Source organism: Hyperolius riggenbachi, chromosome 7 (genome assembly GCF_040937935.1).
Source record: "Hyperolius riggenbachi isolate aHypRig1 chromosome 7, aHypRig1.pri, whole genome shotgun sequence".
Taxonomy (NCBI): domain Eukaryota; kingdom Metazoa; phylum Chordata; class Amphibia; order Anura; family Hyperoliidae; genus Hyperolius; species Hyperolius riggenbachi.
Window position 1 is genome coordinate 169,841,388 of NC_090652.1, and position 15,549 is coordinate 169,856,936.

General features: G+C 44.0%; 1 protein-coding gene across 1 annotated transcript in view; it reads left to right on the plus strand.

The window, feature by feature from the left end:
- CPSF4 (cleavage and polyadenylation specific factor 4) overlaps positions 1-15,549 on the plus strand; it is a 36,651-nt gene that overhangs the window by 4,944 nt on the left and 16,158 nt on the right. Inside the window, exons 2-3 of the mRNA XM_068244872.1 lie at positions 14,230-14,280; positions 14,376-14,528. Of these exons, the coding sequence (XP_068100973.1) occupies positions 14,230-14,280; positions 14,376-14,528 (204 nt within the window). The remainder of the gene's footprint in view (positions 1-14,229; positions 14,281-14,375; positions 14,529-15,549) is intronic.

Sequence of the window (15,549 nt, forward strand, 5' to 3'; positions counted from 1 at the left end):
ATAGGTTAATTGGATGTGCAGTGAAAACAGATGCACGGTCACAATCCATGACATAAACCATGTCCCTGGTGTGCCCCTTGCATCGGACATGTCATACATATCATTTACTATGTATGACATGTCCAACTTTCGTTCAGGGACCGGAATTACCCTGTACTGCTCAACCGTGCATTCTGCTCACTGCAACAGAGACTGATCCTATACATCAACATATTTGTTTATTTCTCCAATGTGGACTGATTTGTGAACCAAGTCTTCTTCAGCTAAGCATACACTTGTTGATTATGGCCCAATATGGCAAGCTTATCAATCTCTCCTTGATTGGAAATCAATTCCTTGCATGCTAATTTGATTGTTGCTAGATCTTGGTGCTGTGGAATGCTGTGCAGTTATTGATCCAACACCACATTTCATCTTCCCGTTTTCTCACATGTTTATTGTCCAATGTGTACAATTACAACTTTGAGCAATACTTCAAAAAAAAATGATGAAAAGTGTACTGATCAGTTATGTTAGGGCAATACATAGATAGCAGATTTGATCAATGAACCAAATCTAGAAAAACTCATTATGGGTTTACACAGATTTTCTCTTTGTTTGCAGAACTACACCATTACTGCTCTGCAGAGACTAGTCATCGATTTCTGTTGCGTTTCTCCTTACTCTGTGTGTAATAGATAGCAACATGGTGGGCGTTGTGGATTGCTATTTGCATTGCTACGGTCCCTGGTTCAAATCCAGGACAATATCTGCTTATTTGTGTGGGTTTCCTTCCCAAATCCCAAAAATGTACTCACAGGTTCAGTGCCCCTCCCCCCCCCGAATAGGCCATAAACCTGGTACCAACATCCAAGTTTGGTTGGCCAGTCATAGGCCAATTTTACCACTGCCATGTGATATAAGAGCTTACCTGCACATTCTGTTCATAGTACTCAAAATGTAATAGGGGGGCAGATGAGAGGGAATATCCTGCACGCTGGTGCCACTTGCTGGTCATATAGCCATTGTCTATATGCAACTGAAGCCCTCTCCAACGATTGGCTGACCTGCTCAGCTTCTGCTTTATTAATCACTGCAGACTAGGTGTAACGTGTGTGTGCACTTCTTATTGGCTTATAAGCAGCCTGCAGGCTTTATAAAGCAGCAGAGGACTGTTTGGGAGTGAGTATTTCCCTTTTGTGTGTTTGGTAAGTACTCAAAATGTGTTTGCCTTCATACTACATGGAGGTGGTAAAATTGGCCAATCAAAACTGAATGTGTCTACGACTGGAACATAAGACCAGAACTATGGAAGGGACTACTAGATTGTGGCCTTCTCTGAGGGACACTCAGTGATATAACTATATAAGCTGTATAACGAATGAAAATGTCAACGCTATCTTTCCTGAACTCTCTCCAGTGTGATTATTAAAGAACAAGCGACACCCATGCTAACCTAGAAATAAAAAACACATAAGTAGATATGTGCTATCCACGTACTGATTCTTGTGAATTTTATAAAGGAAAAGCACAAAATTTTATTCTAGGCAGTGACCATCTTGCCAAGCTAATGCTGACACCATATCCTCCCTGACTCTTGTTTTCCCCCATTCCTTCTCTTGCTCATTGCGTATTCATTAGCTGCCCTCCTCCCAGAGTCTTCAGACACTCCCACTGAGGTGTATACTAGGAACTACACTCTTATCCGCCAATCGCTGAGTCACCTCAGCCTTGCTTGTAAACACAAGTGAGCAGAGGTGTTTCAGATAAGAAAGCTAGGCAGGGAAATGGAAGAGGAATATATTATAGATAAAAAGAACTCCCAGCATTCAACTGTTTGGCACTAGGGCCAGTGCTCATAAAGTATGTGATAACTCCAAACCATAACAGCAGAAAAAGTTTTTCAAGTTTTGAATGCAGGATTAGCATCTTTATCACTTAATACACTCAGACCAGTTGCTGTTGAAATTAGATTTTTATGGTGACAATACCGCTTTAAAGGTGGCCAGTTAGTGAGATGCTAATAATTCCAGCTTGCATGTAGACTTTATGCAAATGATGTACAGCTTGGAACTAGGCCAGTAAAATGCACTTCCTGCCGTTTTGATTGGCCCAATCTCAGGTAAAATACAATTTGCATGTAAGCCGTACTTATTAGCTTCTCATGAATCAGTTGTGAGAAATGTTTTTTTTTTTTTTATTTCTTGCTGGTAGAACAAGGCGATAGGAGGTTTAAATAGCTTTTACAAACATGCTGGGGAGGATGTGGAAAGGGCTACTTTATTATACATCAAGCAGGGAGAAACTGTATTTGCACTAATTGCCAGAAAGAGTTAAGGCTTCAGATTTTAGACGGCAGGCTCTGATCCATTTAAGGTGTAACTGAGATTTAAAAAAAAAAAAAGTGTTCCTGAGATGGGATTTAATGGTGTTTTTATACTTACCTGGGGCTTCCTACAGCACCATGAGGTGCGTGGGCTTCTTTGCCATTCTCTTGTAATCTGGCCAGTCATGCGCGTCTGCTCATGTGCAGCCGGACCATGCTCGCACCTCCAGTACTCTCAGCGTCTGCACAATACTACTGCACAGGACACACCCAACTGTGGGAGAGTGATGGGAGTGCGAGCACGGTTGGGGTGCAGCAAAGCTTGGCCGGCCAGATTACAAGAGAACAGAGAGGGTGGCAAGGGACCCCATGTACCTCATGGGACTGGAGGAGCCTCCAGGTAAGTATAAATACACCATTAAACCCCATCTCAGGTTTTATTTAGAGGGAACCTGAGATGGGGCTAAAACAACAATATACGTACCTGGGGCTTTCTCCAGACTAATTGCTTCTGCGCCGTCCTCCTCCCACTCCCCATTCGTCCACATTTGGCTCCAGAAAGTCGTCCAGGGCCGAGTGCGGGCTCCCGCTGCATTGACATCGCCGGGAGCATTCTGTGCCCGCATGTACTACTGCGCAGGCACAGAATGCTCCCAACAACGGGAGCACGCCTGCGCTGACTGGCCCCCGACTGGAGGATATTCTGGGGCAAGCTGCGGACCAATGGGGAGTCGGAAGAGGACGACGTGGGAGCAGTCAGCTTGGAGAGGGCTGAAGGAAGCCCCAGGTATGTATACATTTTTTATATGGCCTCATTTCATGTGCGCTTCAATGACCAGAGTCTCTCCGCTCCCCCCTCTTCTTCTTTTTTTTTTTTTTTCTTTTTTTTTTTACACTACCTGATCACTGTGATTGGCTCACAGCAGTTGGAAGGAGCCAATGAATACTGCTTCTGACCAAGGTACAGAACTCTGCTGTTTTTAGACTGTGTGTAGGCTGGGACATGCTATTGTGTCGGGATTGGGCTGCATTAAAACTACGCTGCATCAGTCTTAGGCATCTACAAGTGCGATATAGTTTTAACTACGGCTGGTCCTGAAGCGGTTAAATTACACACATTTCAAGCACTAAATGGCAGATATGGAACTTACTTGCATATATGGAAATTCCAGATCCAATTACAGTTGAATGGCGAACATGAGGCCTATTTAAATATAAAATGGACAAGCAAGCTGAAGCATGAAGATGGAGCCATTTGTTGCCTGGTATGGTACATTTCTATGTATGCAGAGTAGGAGAACAAGGCAATATATAAGAGATGTGGCCTACAATTTTATCGATTAACTTGTTCCCACTCAGTTTTTGATGATACATTATGATTTCCTTTCAATTGTCCACCCCAATTGCCGCAATAGCAGCATAGGGGGTGATATACAGGCTGGGAACGCGAAGAATCGCTCGCGTTCCCATGCCTGTCGGCCAGTGACAGCCAAACCGGAAGTGTTTGCCGGCGGGTCCTGGACCATTGGAGCGGGGCTGCGAGGGCACCGATCGGCTGCAGGGGGCTGAGGGAAGCCCCAGGTGAGTTAATCTCATTTTTTAAAATTAACTTTAGGTTCACTTTAACTTGGAAGGTTTCAATGGGAGTTCCCAGTCAAATATTGCTTCTAGGGTGCGTACACATCGATTTTGATTGACCAATCATTGATTACTTTTACCACCTCCATGTAGTATGAGGGCCAACAGATTTTGAATACTATAAACAGATTGTTTAATCAAAAAAAAAAATGTGTGTACTAAGCTTATGCTGGGAACACAATGCAATTTCCCCAATCCAATCAACTGGAATTGGGTCATTATTTCCAACTTGTCTGATCTGTTTCTGATCCATAAAGGGATCAGTTTTGCAAAGTTATAATCGTAAACTCGATCCCTTTACCGATTAGGAAGAAGTTCGGACATGTACACACGATAACACAACTTCCCATCAGATTACCCGACAAACAAATGAGAAATTGCATAGTTCACCTCAGCTTTAAGAACTACCGTAAGTTTGAGGGACTAATATAACTGAAGTGTTATTGATGAAATATGTCAGGAAGGGAAGCTGAATTAGAAAGTGATAAGTTTGTAGTTAATGTTTTGTAGATATTGGGCTTAATTCACAAACCATTACCGCATTCGGTAATGCAGAAAACCACTAATTTTTCCAATTGCTTTTTCAAGCAGCAATTCACCACAGCATGAAAAAGTTAACTTACCAACTAGTGTGGCAAATATGTTTATTGTTCATTCACAAAGTTTACAACATTCGCCAAAACAAGAAACCAGTTTGGTACTTGAGTGGCAACATTTTCTGTTGTTGTGTGAATGGACAATAATTATTAATTGGCAATGTGGTAACAGCTGTAAAAAAACAGCCGTTTTCTGCATTACCGAATGCTGTAATGCATTGTGAATTCAGCCCATTGAGTTTAAGACAGTGAGAAGACATAAGAAAGGGGATAGCACTCAAAACACAACTGTCAATAAAATAACTTAAAAAAAAAATGTTGTATTTTAGGATACACATTACAACAAGTACTAGGAACAATTTATTTCTTCCCACAGCTCTGCCTTTCTGCTGTAAAATCATCCCAACATTTACAGATAAAGAAAATGATTGGGCCTGCACGACTGGACCATTTTCCATGCACAGGGGGTTGCTATCAACTTCTCAGCGTAAACTCTAGCAATCACTTTGCAGAAATAATCTTATTTAGGTGGTGGTAAGGGGTTACGTTTCCAGCAAAGCATGTTTTACTGTCTTCACTTTTCTGACTGTTCACAAAGGTATCATCGGTGTGTCTCCCCCTCTCAGCACAGAGCAGAAAGAGCTTTGGAAGTTACATGACATGCTGCAAAGAAGTATAACATCACAAGCAGCCAGTCAGGAGTGGTGTGTACATTTCTCCTTGACTGCTCGTTTTATATTATAGCCTACCTGTTACCTCTTCTGAGCAGCTTGTCTGCCTCCTCTTTGGACTTTCCTGCATGCTCTATTCATTTCCCACAACAGTAAATTGTGATAATTGGAGTATACAATGAGTCATTGGTAGCAAACACCCCCCCCCCCCCCCCCCCCCCCCCCATGCAGGAAATGGTTCAGACACTTTGTGAGCTGTGTGAGGAGTGCAGGATGACTTTAAATTGGATCCGAGATAAACTTTTACTCCTTGCATAATACTGTTCCTTTCATATGGTTTATATGGCATTCCTCAAGACAAATACTTTTTTGTTATGTTTTAATACTCTAATTCCCTATAAACTAAACAAGCCTCGCCCACAGCTCCTTTTGTGCATTGGCACTGTAGCAAGGGCTTATGGGAGCTCAGTCTGGGCAGGAATAGGTTACTAGCCATTGATTTCAGAGGCAGAGGGGAGGAGGAGAGGGGACTGAATTTACACACAGGCAAGCTGATAGCATCTCCAGCCCTCAGCCTGTAGCAATGTGACATGCAGAACATGACTGCTCTCATTGTATCACAGGAATGAATAAGCATAAACTTTTAACCTGCTGGGCGGTCTGGACGAGCTCAGCTCGTCCAGTACCGCCGGAGCCTGCCGCTCAGGCCCTGCTGGGCCGATTTGGCTCAAATAAAAAGCAGCACACGCAGCCGGCACTTTGCCAGCCGCGTGTGCTGCCTGATCGCCGCCGCGAGCAGCGGCGAAAGAGGGTCCCCCCAGCCGCCTGAGCCCAGCGTAGCCGGAACAAAAAGTTCCGGCCAGCGCTAAGGGCTGGATCGGAGGCGGCTGACGTCGATGACGTCACTCCGCTCGTCGCTATGGCGACGATGTAAGCAAAACAAGGAAGGCCGCTCATTGCGGCCTTCCTTGTTTATTCTGGGCGCCGGAGGCGATCGGAAGAACGCCTCCGGAGCGCCCTCTAGTGGGCTTTCATGCAAATATTTTTTTTTTTTATTAAAAAAAAAAACCCTCCCGCAGCCTGCCTGGCGATCTTAATAGAACGCCAGGCAGGTTAAAGCTGTTTGCAGCAAAAATATGCTGTGTAAACTAAACTTTAGATAAGATATATATAGACCAGTTACTTGTTATAGTTTTTCATCTCAGATCCGCTTTGAAGGATACCAGAGCCGATCAATCCCGTTCTCCAAACCCGGACATACGGCGCCTCGCATGTACAGTATGTCAGTCCTGCTACCCTGTAGCTGCTCCGAGTGATGTCACAGGACAGGCGCAAGCGCGCTCCTGTCCTGTGTGAAGTCACTATGCGGCCACAGGGGAGCTGAACGGACATATTAGGCACAGTATGTCTGGGTTTGAAGTCGCCCAGGAGAACGGGACTGACCGGAGAAGAACGGCCGAGGGACGGAGGTGAACGGGAGGCGCAGTGAGTATTTGATTATTGCCCCCCCCTACCCAGTACAGCTTCAGTTCTTACCAGAGCCTTTCGGCTCTGGTGTCTTTTAAAGCAGAGAGAGAGTTGTGTTAAGAAATAAAGAGCCTTAATGGTAATGTTTGCCCAAATGTAGAGTATTGAAATACTCTAATATAGAATATATAAGGGAAAAATTTGTGTTTATTGATAGTTGTCCTTTAAACAGAGGGGAATGAGCTGTTAAAATAGATATATTTGTATATTATCTATATACAAGTACCATGACGGTTAGTGAGATGCAAATAATTTACTACTTACATGCAAATTGTATGCCGCTTGGTATTGGATCAGTCAGAATCATCAGGAAGTACAACATTTCAAAGCTGCATACTGTTAGCATTATATTTGCATGCAATTCAGAATCATTAGCCTCTCTTTGACTATTTCGGCATATACCGGTAAATGATATGAAGCTTAAAGATGAGCTGTCAGCCATACTATCTCAGAAAAACACACATATATAAGTAGATAAATACTTGCTGTACATATGTACTGTGCTGTCCACATTTTTACTTTAGTAATTTTTCTATAGTAAAGACTATATAATAGTAAAGACTATAGTAGACTGTCTATCTTGAAGACAATCCGGACATCATTTTCTCCCTTACTATGTCTGTGGATCATTGCCTGCCCTCCTCCCAGTCTTCAGACACTCCCACCTAGCTCTGCAGTAGAAAGTGCATTGTCATTGTGTGACTGCAGAGCTGGTTTATTTGTGTGGATTAGATTTCATTTCAGAAGCTGATTTTCTCAGCATGAGAAACATTGGCCAATCAGAGAAGAACAGAGACATGGGAGGGGGAAACGTGAGGGAAAGAGGCTTCAGCCAATCAGGCTGCATTAGTTATGACTAAGGGGAAAGTAAAGAAGAAAAAAGAAAACTGAGCATGCCCTTCAATTTCCTTTGTGCGGCAGATGTACCAAATAAGAGCCAGGGAAACTGGGGAATGAATTTTTTTATTTTATTTTTTTTGGGAAAAGAGAGAGAGAGTGATTTTAACTTTTGGATTGCCTGGTTAACATCCTTATTACTAGTTTACCAGATGAAAATAAAGAATTAAGTTTTGATTTTATGCCTAGATATAGAAGGGTCGGCACCACCAAGTTGTAGCTATAGCTCTTTATTCAGCAGTAACAGACGCTGTTTCGGGCTAAACAGCCCTTTATCAAACCGCGGTTTGATAAAGGGCTGTTTAGCCCGAAACAGCGTCTGTTACTGCTGAATAAAGAGCTATAACTACAACTTGGTGGTGCCGACCCTTCTATATCTTGGATTACAGTGGTCCCAAGAGACACTGGGACGGGGTCGTGGCACACCTCAGCGTTCCAAGGTGCTCCTCACTTCACCTTTTTGATTGATTTTATGCCTGACAGTTACACTTTAACCACTTGCCGACCGCACGCTTATACCGTGCGTCGGCAAAGTGGCAGCTGCAGGACCAGCGACGCAGTTCTGCGTCGCCAGCTGCAGGCTGATTAATCAGGAAGTAGCCGCTCGCGCGAGCGGCTGCTTCCTGTCAACTCACGGCGGGGGGCTCCGTGAATAGCCTGCGGGCCGCCGATGGCGGCTCGCAGGCTAAATGTAAACACAAGCGGAAATAATCCGCTTTGTTTACATTGTACGGCGCTGCTGCGCAGCAGCGCTGTAAGGCAGATCGGCGATCCCCGGCCAATCAGCGGCCGGGGATCGCCGCCATGTGACGGGACGTCCTGTCACTGGCTGCACAGGACGGATAGCGTCCTGTGCAGCCCGGATCTCCGGGGAAGGGAGGTAGGAGAGGGAGGGGGAGAATGTTGCCGCGGAGGGGGGCTTTGAGGTGCCCCCCCCCGCAACATGCCTGCACGCAGACGCGATCAGACCCCCCCTGCACATTATCCCCATAGGGGGGGAAAAAAGGGGGGGCGATCTGATCGCTCTGCGTGCACCCTGATCTGTGCTGGGGGCTGCAGAGCCCACCCAGCACAGATCCCAACAAACAGCGCTGGTCCTTAAGGGGAGGTAAAGGGTGGGTCCTCAAGTGGTTAAAGAGCTATTAAGTGGGCCAAGGCCACACGTGTAATGCAACAGAAATAAAACAAATAAAAATTATGCAGATAAGCTTGTTAAATTTAGTCCAGTTTCCTGAAAAGTAAAAAAAAAAAAATGCCAAAGGAGTTTTATCTGATTTGACAAAGGGCTGCTGGTAAAGTTTTAGCACTAAAATGTTCAAGGGGTCAATATTTCTGTTTGTTTTGCAGCTCAACAAAGATTTGTCATGGCTGTTAAGATTTAAATCCTAAAAATTAAACCCTTAAAGGGGCCCTGAACACTTGCTAAAATCAAAATTTCCACTTACCTGGGGCTTCCTCCAGCCCACCATAGGCTGCAAGGGCTCCTGTCCCGGCTGGCGGCTCTGTTATTGTACGACTTCTGCCTGAAATCGCCAGGGCTGCTTCCCGCTTTGCTGATATCTGGCATCACGCTGCCCTGCGTGATGATGGAATTCAGCCATGCGGGAAGCAGCCCTGATGACTTCAGGCAGAAGTCGTACAATAACGGAGCCGCCAGCCGGGACAGGAGTCAGGAGGACACCAGGGGACCTCGCGGCCTACGGTGGGCTGAATGAAGCCCCAGGTAAGTGGACATTTTGATTTTTAGCACCTGCTCAGGGTCCCTTTAAACTGAAAATAAAAATGTGAAACTTGGTTCTATATTCTATTTACCATTTAGTAAAATAGTTACCTTTACAAAAATTCACACATTTAAACATATCTTAAGATGACTTTCATGGCGTGTTTGCTATTTGTTAGCTATGATGTGGACAGGAAGAAGGGGTAATGCAAGAAACAAAACAAAAAAAAATCCAGCTTAAAAACAGTCCTTTCATATACCAGTATATATTATATCCATTTGGAAATTTCCTCTTGCTTACATTTCTCAATCACACACATATGTGACCAGGACAGGAATTCAGGATACATTTATCATCTACTAGTCTTAAAAATGGTAACAAAAACCTTTTAACTCGAATTCCACGGGGACACTATGGTTCTGTTACTGCGTCTCTTCAGTTTTTTCAAATGGTGTAACATTCTTTATGCTTACAGCACTGCTGATAATTGGTAATTAAGCAAGAGAAACATTTAAAGACCTAGTTTATCCTCCTGGATGTTTCATCATTAGTAATAGTGAATAGAATAGTGCCATTCTAATGAAATCCACTTTTGAAAAAGTGAACAAAAATGTGACTCAGGGATCACTTCAGAAAACATGCAGCTGCCAGGGGAGTGGGCATTGCTTCCTCAGCACAGAACCTGTTTATTTGACACTATCTGCCTTTCTCTGCTGTTGAGAGATTCTCTTTGTGGCCAACAGTGCAGCAACAGCTCAGCAGAGCTTTCTTCTTGGTGTGTAATAAAACCTTTAACCCATCCTGTGCAATCTCCATATCTAGTTGCATGCAAAAAACCATTAAGCCTCATACACACGGGGTACTGCTGTCGCCGCAACCACGTGGCACGCACGTGTTGCGGTGACAGGTCGCCCGTGTGTATGACGCGCGCGTCCCGAACCGTCGCCTGGCGATTGACCTGTTCAATCGCCGGCTACAGCTGTCACCGCAACTTTGTCGCTAGTCCGCATGTGTATGCGGACTAGCGTCAGCAACCCACACAGAGCTTCCAGCGGGGGGGAGAAACCTCGGCGACAGCTTCCGTCTCATCGCTAATCCCTCTGCTGCCGTGTGGATGTAGAGGGACTTTGTCGCCGAGCTGTCGCGCACACGCTCCCGTGTGCTAGCGACAGCTACAAATGTAGCTCATGTGTACCCAGCTTAAGGTGTGTGTTCGTTAACATCTTTCATTACACACTGAGCAGGAACATAATACTGCAGTACTGGCCATAAAGCGATACGCTGGGAAGAATATTGCAATTTCCCGTCCGATCAACGGGAATCGGGTAATTATTTACAACATGTCCGATCTGTTTCTGAGGAAGGGATAGATTTTGCAAAGTTATCGAAAAATGTATCCCTTTATCGATTGGGAGCAATTTGGACATGTACACACGGTATAACTTTCTGTCCATTTACCCGTCGATCGGATGGGAAATTGCACCGTGCATTCCCAGCATAAATCTCTCAATATAACGGGAAGGTAAATGGGGGGGGGGTAAGGTCAAGTGATCAGGCACTCTCTCATTACCAAGGTCAGGTGATTGGCTCTGTTCTCACAGGGAAAGACTAGTTTGTGCCCCTTCACAGGTCCTCCCTGAATTTCTCACATCAATAAAGATAAGGGGGGGGGGGGGGGGGGGGGGGCATTTGGATAGCTCACAGACCTGCTGTTCTCTCAGGCCAGCAGCATCCATCTCTGGTATGGGAAGATCATTTTTTTCAAGCCCAGACAGCCAGATAATGGTTTATGTGCATTCCAAATGATATGTTCCATACAATATGGATTGAAAAAACATGAGCCTGAACTTCAGCCAAGTATTCTGAGCCATACTGTCTTCTGGGGGGTGGAGTCTTGTCCAAGTTCCCCTGCTTAGCAAATCAGGAGGCGGGACAGAGCTGTATCCAAGTTGCTACTCAACACACCTCTTACATAGGGGCCATGGGAGGTGGTAGAATTAGCGAGGTGGTGGACAGTGGTGAAACTATTTCTAGGTACACACCATACAATTTTCTGTTATGCTGGGTATACACGGCTCGATTTTGAGCCATTAAGATGGCTCGATAGATCATTTCCGATACGTCTGATCTCCTGTCCGATCGTTTCACCGCTCGATTCCAGATTGAAGTGAATGGAAAAAGATAAAATTGAGAGGAAGATAACAGGGCTGTGGAGTCGGAGTCGTGGAGTCGGGCAATTTTGGGTGCCTGGAGTCGGAGTCGGGAAAAAATGCACCGACTCCGACTCCTAATGAATTTGTAACTGTAATTAAAATAGAAAATATGATAAAATGTTCTATTTCTCAGATAATAGTCATTAAAAATAATGTATATATACAGTAATAGCTGTGCTTAGTCCACAAAAATGAAATAAACCAATCAAAATTAGTTACTTGTGCTGCTTCAATAAAGCAGTCCCCGTATTTTTAAGGTCAGATATACATATCTGATTTGACTGTATATATGATGTGTACACAGGAATCTCTTATATATACTAAATAACATCTATGCTGTAAGAATAAAGCCTGATGTGTAGCTGTGTCACTAATAGAGATGGTCAATGAGATGGAAATAATTCTGCATTGATGCTGATTTATGCAAATGTATGCACTCCCTTTGCTGATGAAATGAAATAATTTGATATGTTAAATTTGGTTTAGTGACTGCAAATTAAAGGGTACCTGAGACGGATGAAAAGTAAAGTTTTATACATACCTGGGGCTTCCTCCAGCCCCCTTCAGGCTAATCAGTCCCTCGCTGTCCTCCACCACCCAGATCTTCTGCTATGAGTCCTGGTAATTCAGCCAGTCAGCGCTGTCCGGCCGCATGCCGCTCCCACAGCCAGGAACATTCTGCACCTGCGCAATAGTGCTGCGCAGGTGTAGTATGCTCCTGGCGGCGTAGTGTGTGCATGCACACTACGCCCGACTGGCTCAAGTACCTGGACTCATAGCAGAAGATCCAGGTGGTGGAGGAGGACAACGAGGGACTGATTATTCTGAAGGCGGCTGGAGGAAGCCCCAGGTATGTGTAAAACTTTAATTTCATCAGTCTCAGGTTTACTTTGTTACACAGTAGTACTATACTCTACATATGCACTCCCCACAGAGCTGCAGGGAATCCACTGAGAATGCTGTGCACATTGAACACAGAGGTGTTGTCTGTTTACAATCTCCTCATTCCCCTGCAGAGTACCTGCACATCATTCTTACATGTACCCACAGTTACATTGCCTAGGGCCTGATAGATGTTCTTTGTTCCGGTTTGTACCTTTTACAAGTACTCTTACCAAGGACTAGTTTTAGCCTAAAGGGAATACATATGGCAGTCTCCATATTCTTCTCACTTCAGTTGTCTTGTACTGGTTGAACTCGATGGACATATGTCTTTTTTCAACCAAAATAACTATGTAACTATGTAAAATTCCTAAGCGTTGGCAGTTAAGAGACGAATTTCATGTTACATACTTTTAATCAACAAAATTGTAATATGCAAATTAGAGGAGTCGGAGTCGGTGGAATCCTAAACTGAGGAGTCGGAGTCGGTGGATTTTTGGACCGACTCCACAGCCCTGGAAGATAAGAGAATTGACTGCGGAATCGAGCTGCGAAACGATTGAGCGGCAAAATCAAGCTTTGTATGCCCAGCATTAGATTTTCTGTTAAGCTACGTACACACTCCGGATTTCTTCAAACGATGGGTCGTCAAACCCGCCCACGGGGCGGCCATTCTGACAACAGTTTGCCACTGTGTACAGTCTGTCGGCAGGCTGATAAGGCTGGTTTTGACTGATCCTGCCAGATAGATCATTTCCAACATGTTGGAAATGATCTATCTAACCATCTATCTGCCTAGTAATTAGACAATCTGCCTAGTAATTAGACAATGTTCTACTCAGCAGGAGATAACCAGAAGACAATGCACCAGAGATAATGACCAGTCTCTGCAGAAATTCTAATGGTGGGAATACACGGGTCGATCCGGCGGCCGATTAGCCTCCGGATAGACCCCAGCTGCCCTCGCTCGTGCACGCGGATCGATTGCCGCTCGGCCCAGCCGGCGCTTCCTTATCAGCGCTCAATTCCCTGCCATTGTCCTCGGGCGGGGATTGAGCGGACGGGAGTCGAGCGGCTTGATCGGGACAGCTGAATATGATCAGCTGGTTGATACACGGTACAGAAACGTACCGTGTATCCCCAGCATTACAGAAAATTGTATGGTGTGTACTAGGCACCTGCTAAAAGAAAGAAGCACCACCACAGGATTCCCAGATCCCCCAAATCAGCAGATTTTATGCTAATTTTTATACAAAGCTTATGCAGTATGAAAATGGACTATTTGGAATGAAACCGCAGCTGCATTTTATTAGTACATTTCAAGCTAGCAAGCTTGTAAAATTTGCCTCAATTCCAATTTTTTGGACAATCTCGATGAGGGAATAATTTGAATAAGTACGTTTTTTTTTAGTTTGACAGGATTCAGAATTTGTGAGGGAAGAACTGAAACTTTACTATAAGAAAAGATATACCACTATTCTTTTCATGCCAAGTGGAGATGTATTTGCAACGTGCTGAAAAAAAATGTAAACTGCTGCACCTTGTAGAATGTGCACTTATGTAAAAATGCTATGTAGATTTTTGCTGCATTTATATACATTTTCTACATTTTGCTACCATATGTTTGATGATGCCAGTTTCCAGCTGTTTGCTAAGGTGTTTTTTTTTCCCCCTATAAAGTTGTTATTGAAGTAAACATCATGCAAGTACATAGATCATGCTTATTGTACTTGAGAGCAACGTTGGCATAATGATTGGATTTTCTTTTCCCCTTTACAGAATCAGGGGCTGCTGTCTGTGAGTTCTTTTTGAAATCTGCATGTGTCAAAGGTAATAGGAAGTGTTTATTGTGTACTGTTGAATTTTTTTATTACTTAATTGCTTTTTATGATATTCAATCACCAACTTGGTGTTTTTTGTTGCAGGGGGTATGTGTCCTTTTCGACATATAAGTGGAGAGAAGACAGTGGTCTGCAAACACTGGTTACGAGGACTTTGTAAGAAAGGTGATCAGTGTGAGTTCCTGCATGAGTATGACATGACCAAAATGCCAGAATGTTACTTCTACTCCAAATTCGGTAAGAATACTGTGGATTTAATTTAAAATATGTTTTAATTTGTGTATTTTTAAATTGATTTTATTTGTAGTGCTAATACCAATGTTAACCTGCACATCTGATGGCCATTTTGCTCTCCTTGAATGTTGTTGAGCATTGTAATAGACTTCCATTGGAGCCGCGAAAAACATTGAGCAAATGTTGGATGCAACTGAAAAACATTTGATGACAGAAGAACACCCCTAGCACTCCCCAACTAATACTGTGAACTTGGCCTTGATTGAAAGACACTGCTTAATACCAATTAACAATATGACAAACTTTTCTTATTGAACTAATGGGAATTACAAATCCACACCTCAAAATGTATTTAAGAGAATCTGTGACTTGATTTAATTAAAAAAGCTGATGCTTACCTTAGGAGGGGAAATCCTCTGGATTCTCCATCCTCAGGCTTCCCCATCCTTATCAGCAAGCCAGTGCAGCTCGCGACCATGCAGTAGAGTGGACATGATTGGGCTCTGCCATTTTCACCAAAGCCCAAGCGGAAAGCTACTAGTGCGCCTGCGCGCAGTGCTGACAAGCCCTTGTTGCTGGACTTTTAGGGGAGTCCCACCGCTGGAAGGCGCTGAAGGGGGAGGCTGAGGGAAGCCTCTTTAGGATCCAGAGGCTTCCCCCTTCTGAGGGAAATACTCCCTAGGGGCACTTTCTGTCATGTCAGGATCATGGAAAATAACTATCAAAATGTTATACAGGTTCTGTATATACTCATGTTTATTGTCTTGTGCTCCCTACTCCAAGAAAGCCTTTTGGATTTATCAGCCATTTTACTCCATGTTACTGTTTATAATTTATTTTTATAATATACTGGCAACCTCCACCACCTGTTAGGTATGTAAAGTTAATCTGGACTGCTGTATAATCAGTTTCCTGCTTATCTTTTTTTTTTTTTTTGGGGGGGGGGGGGGGGGGGGGGAGAGGGGTATTAAGGTGTACTTTAAATTTACAGGTTCTGTTTTCCCTTTGGGACAAAAAGGCAGTT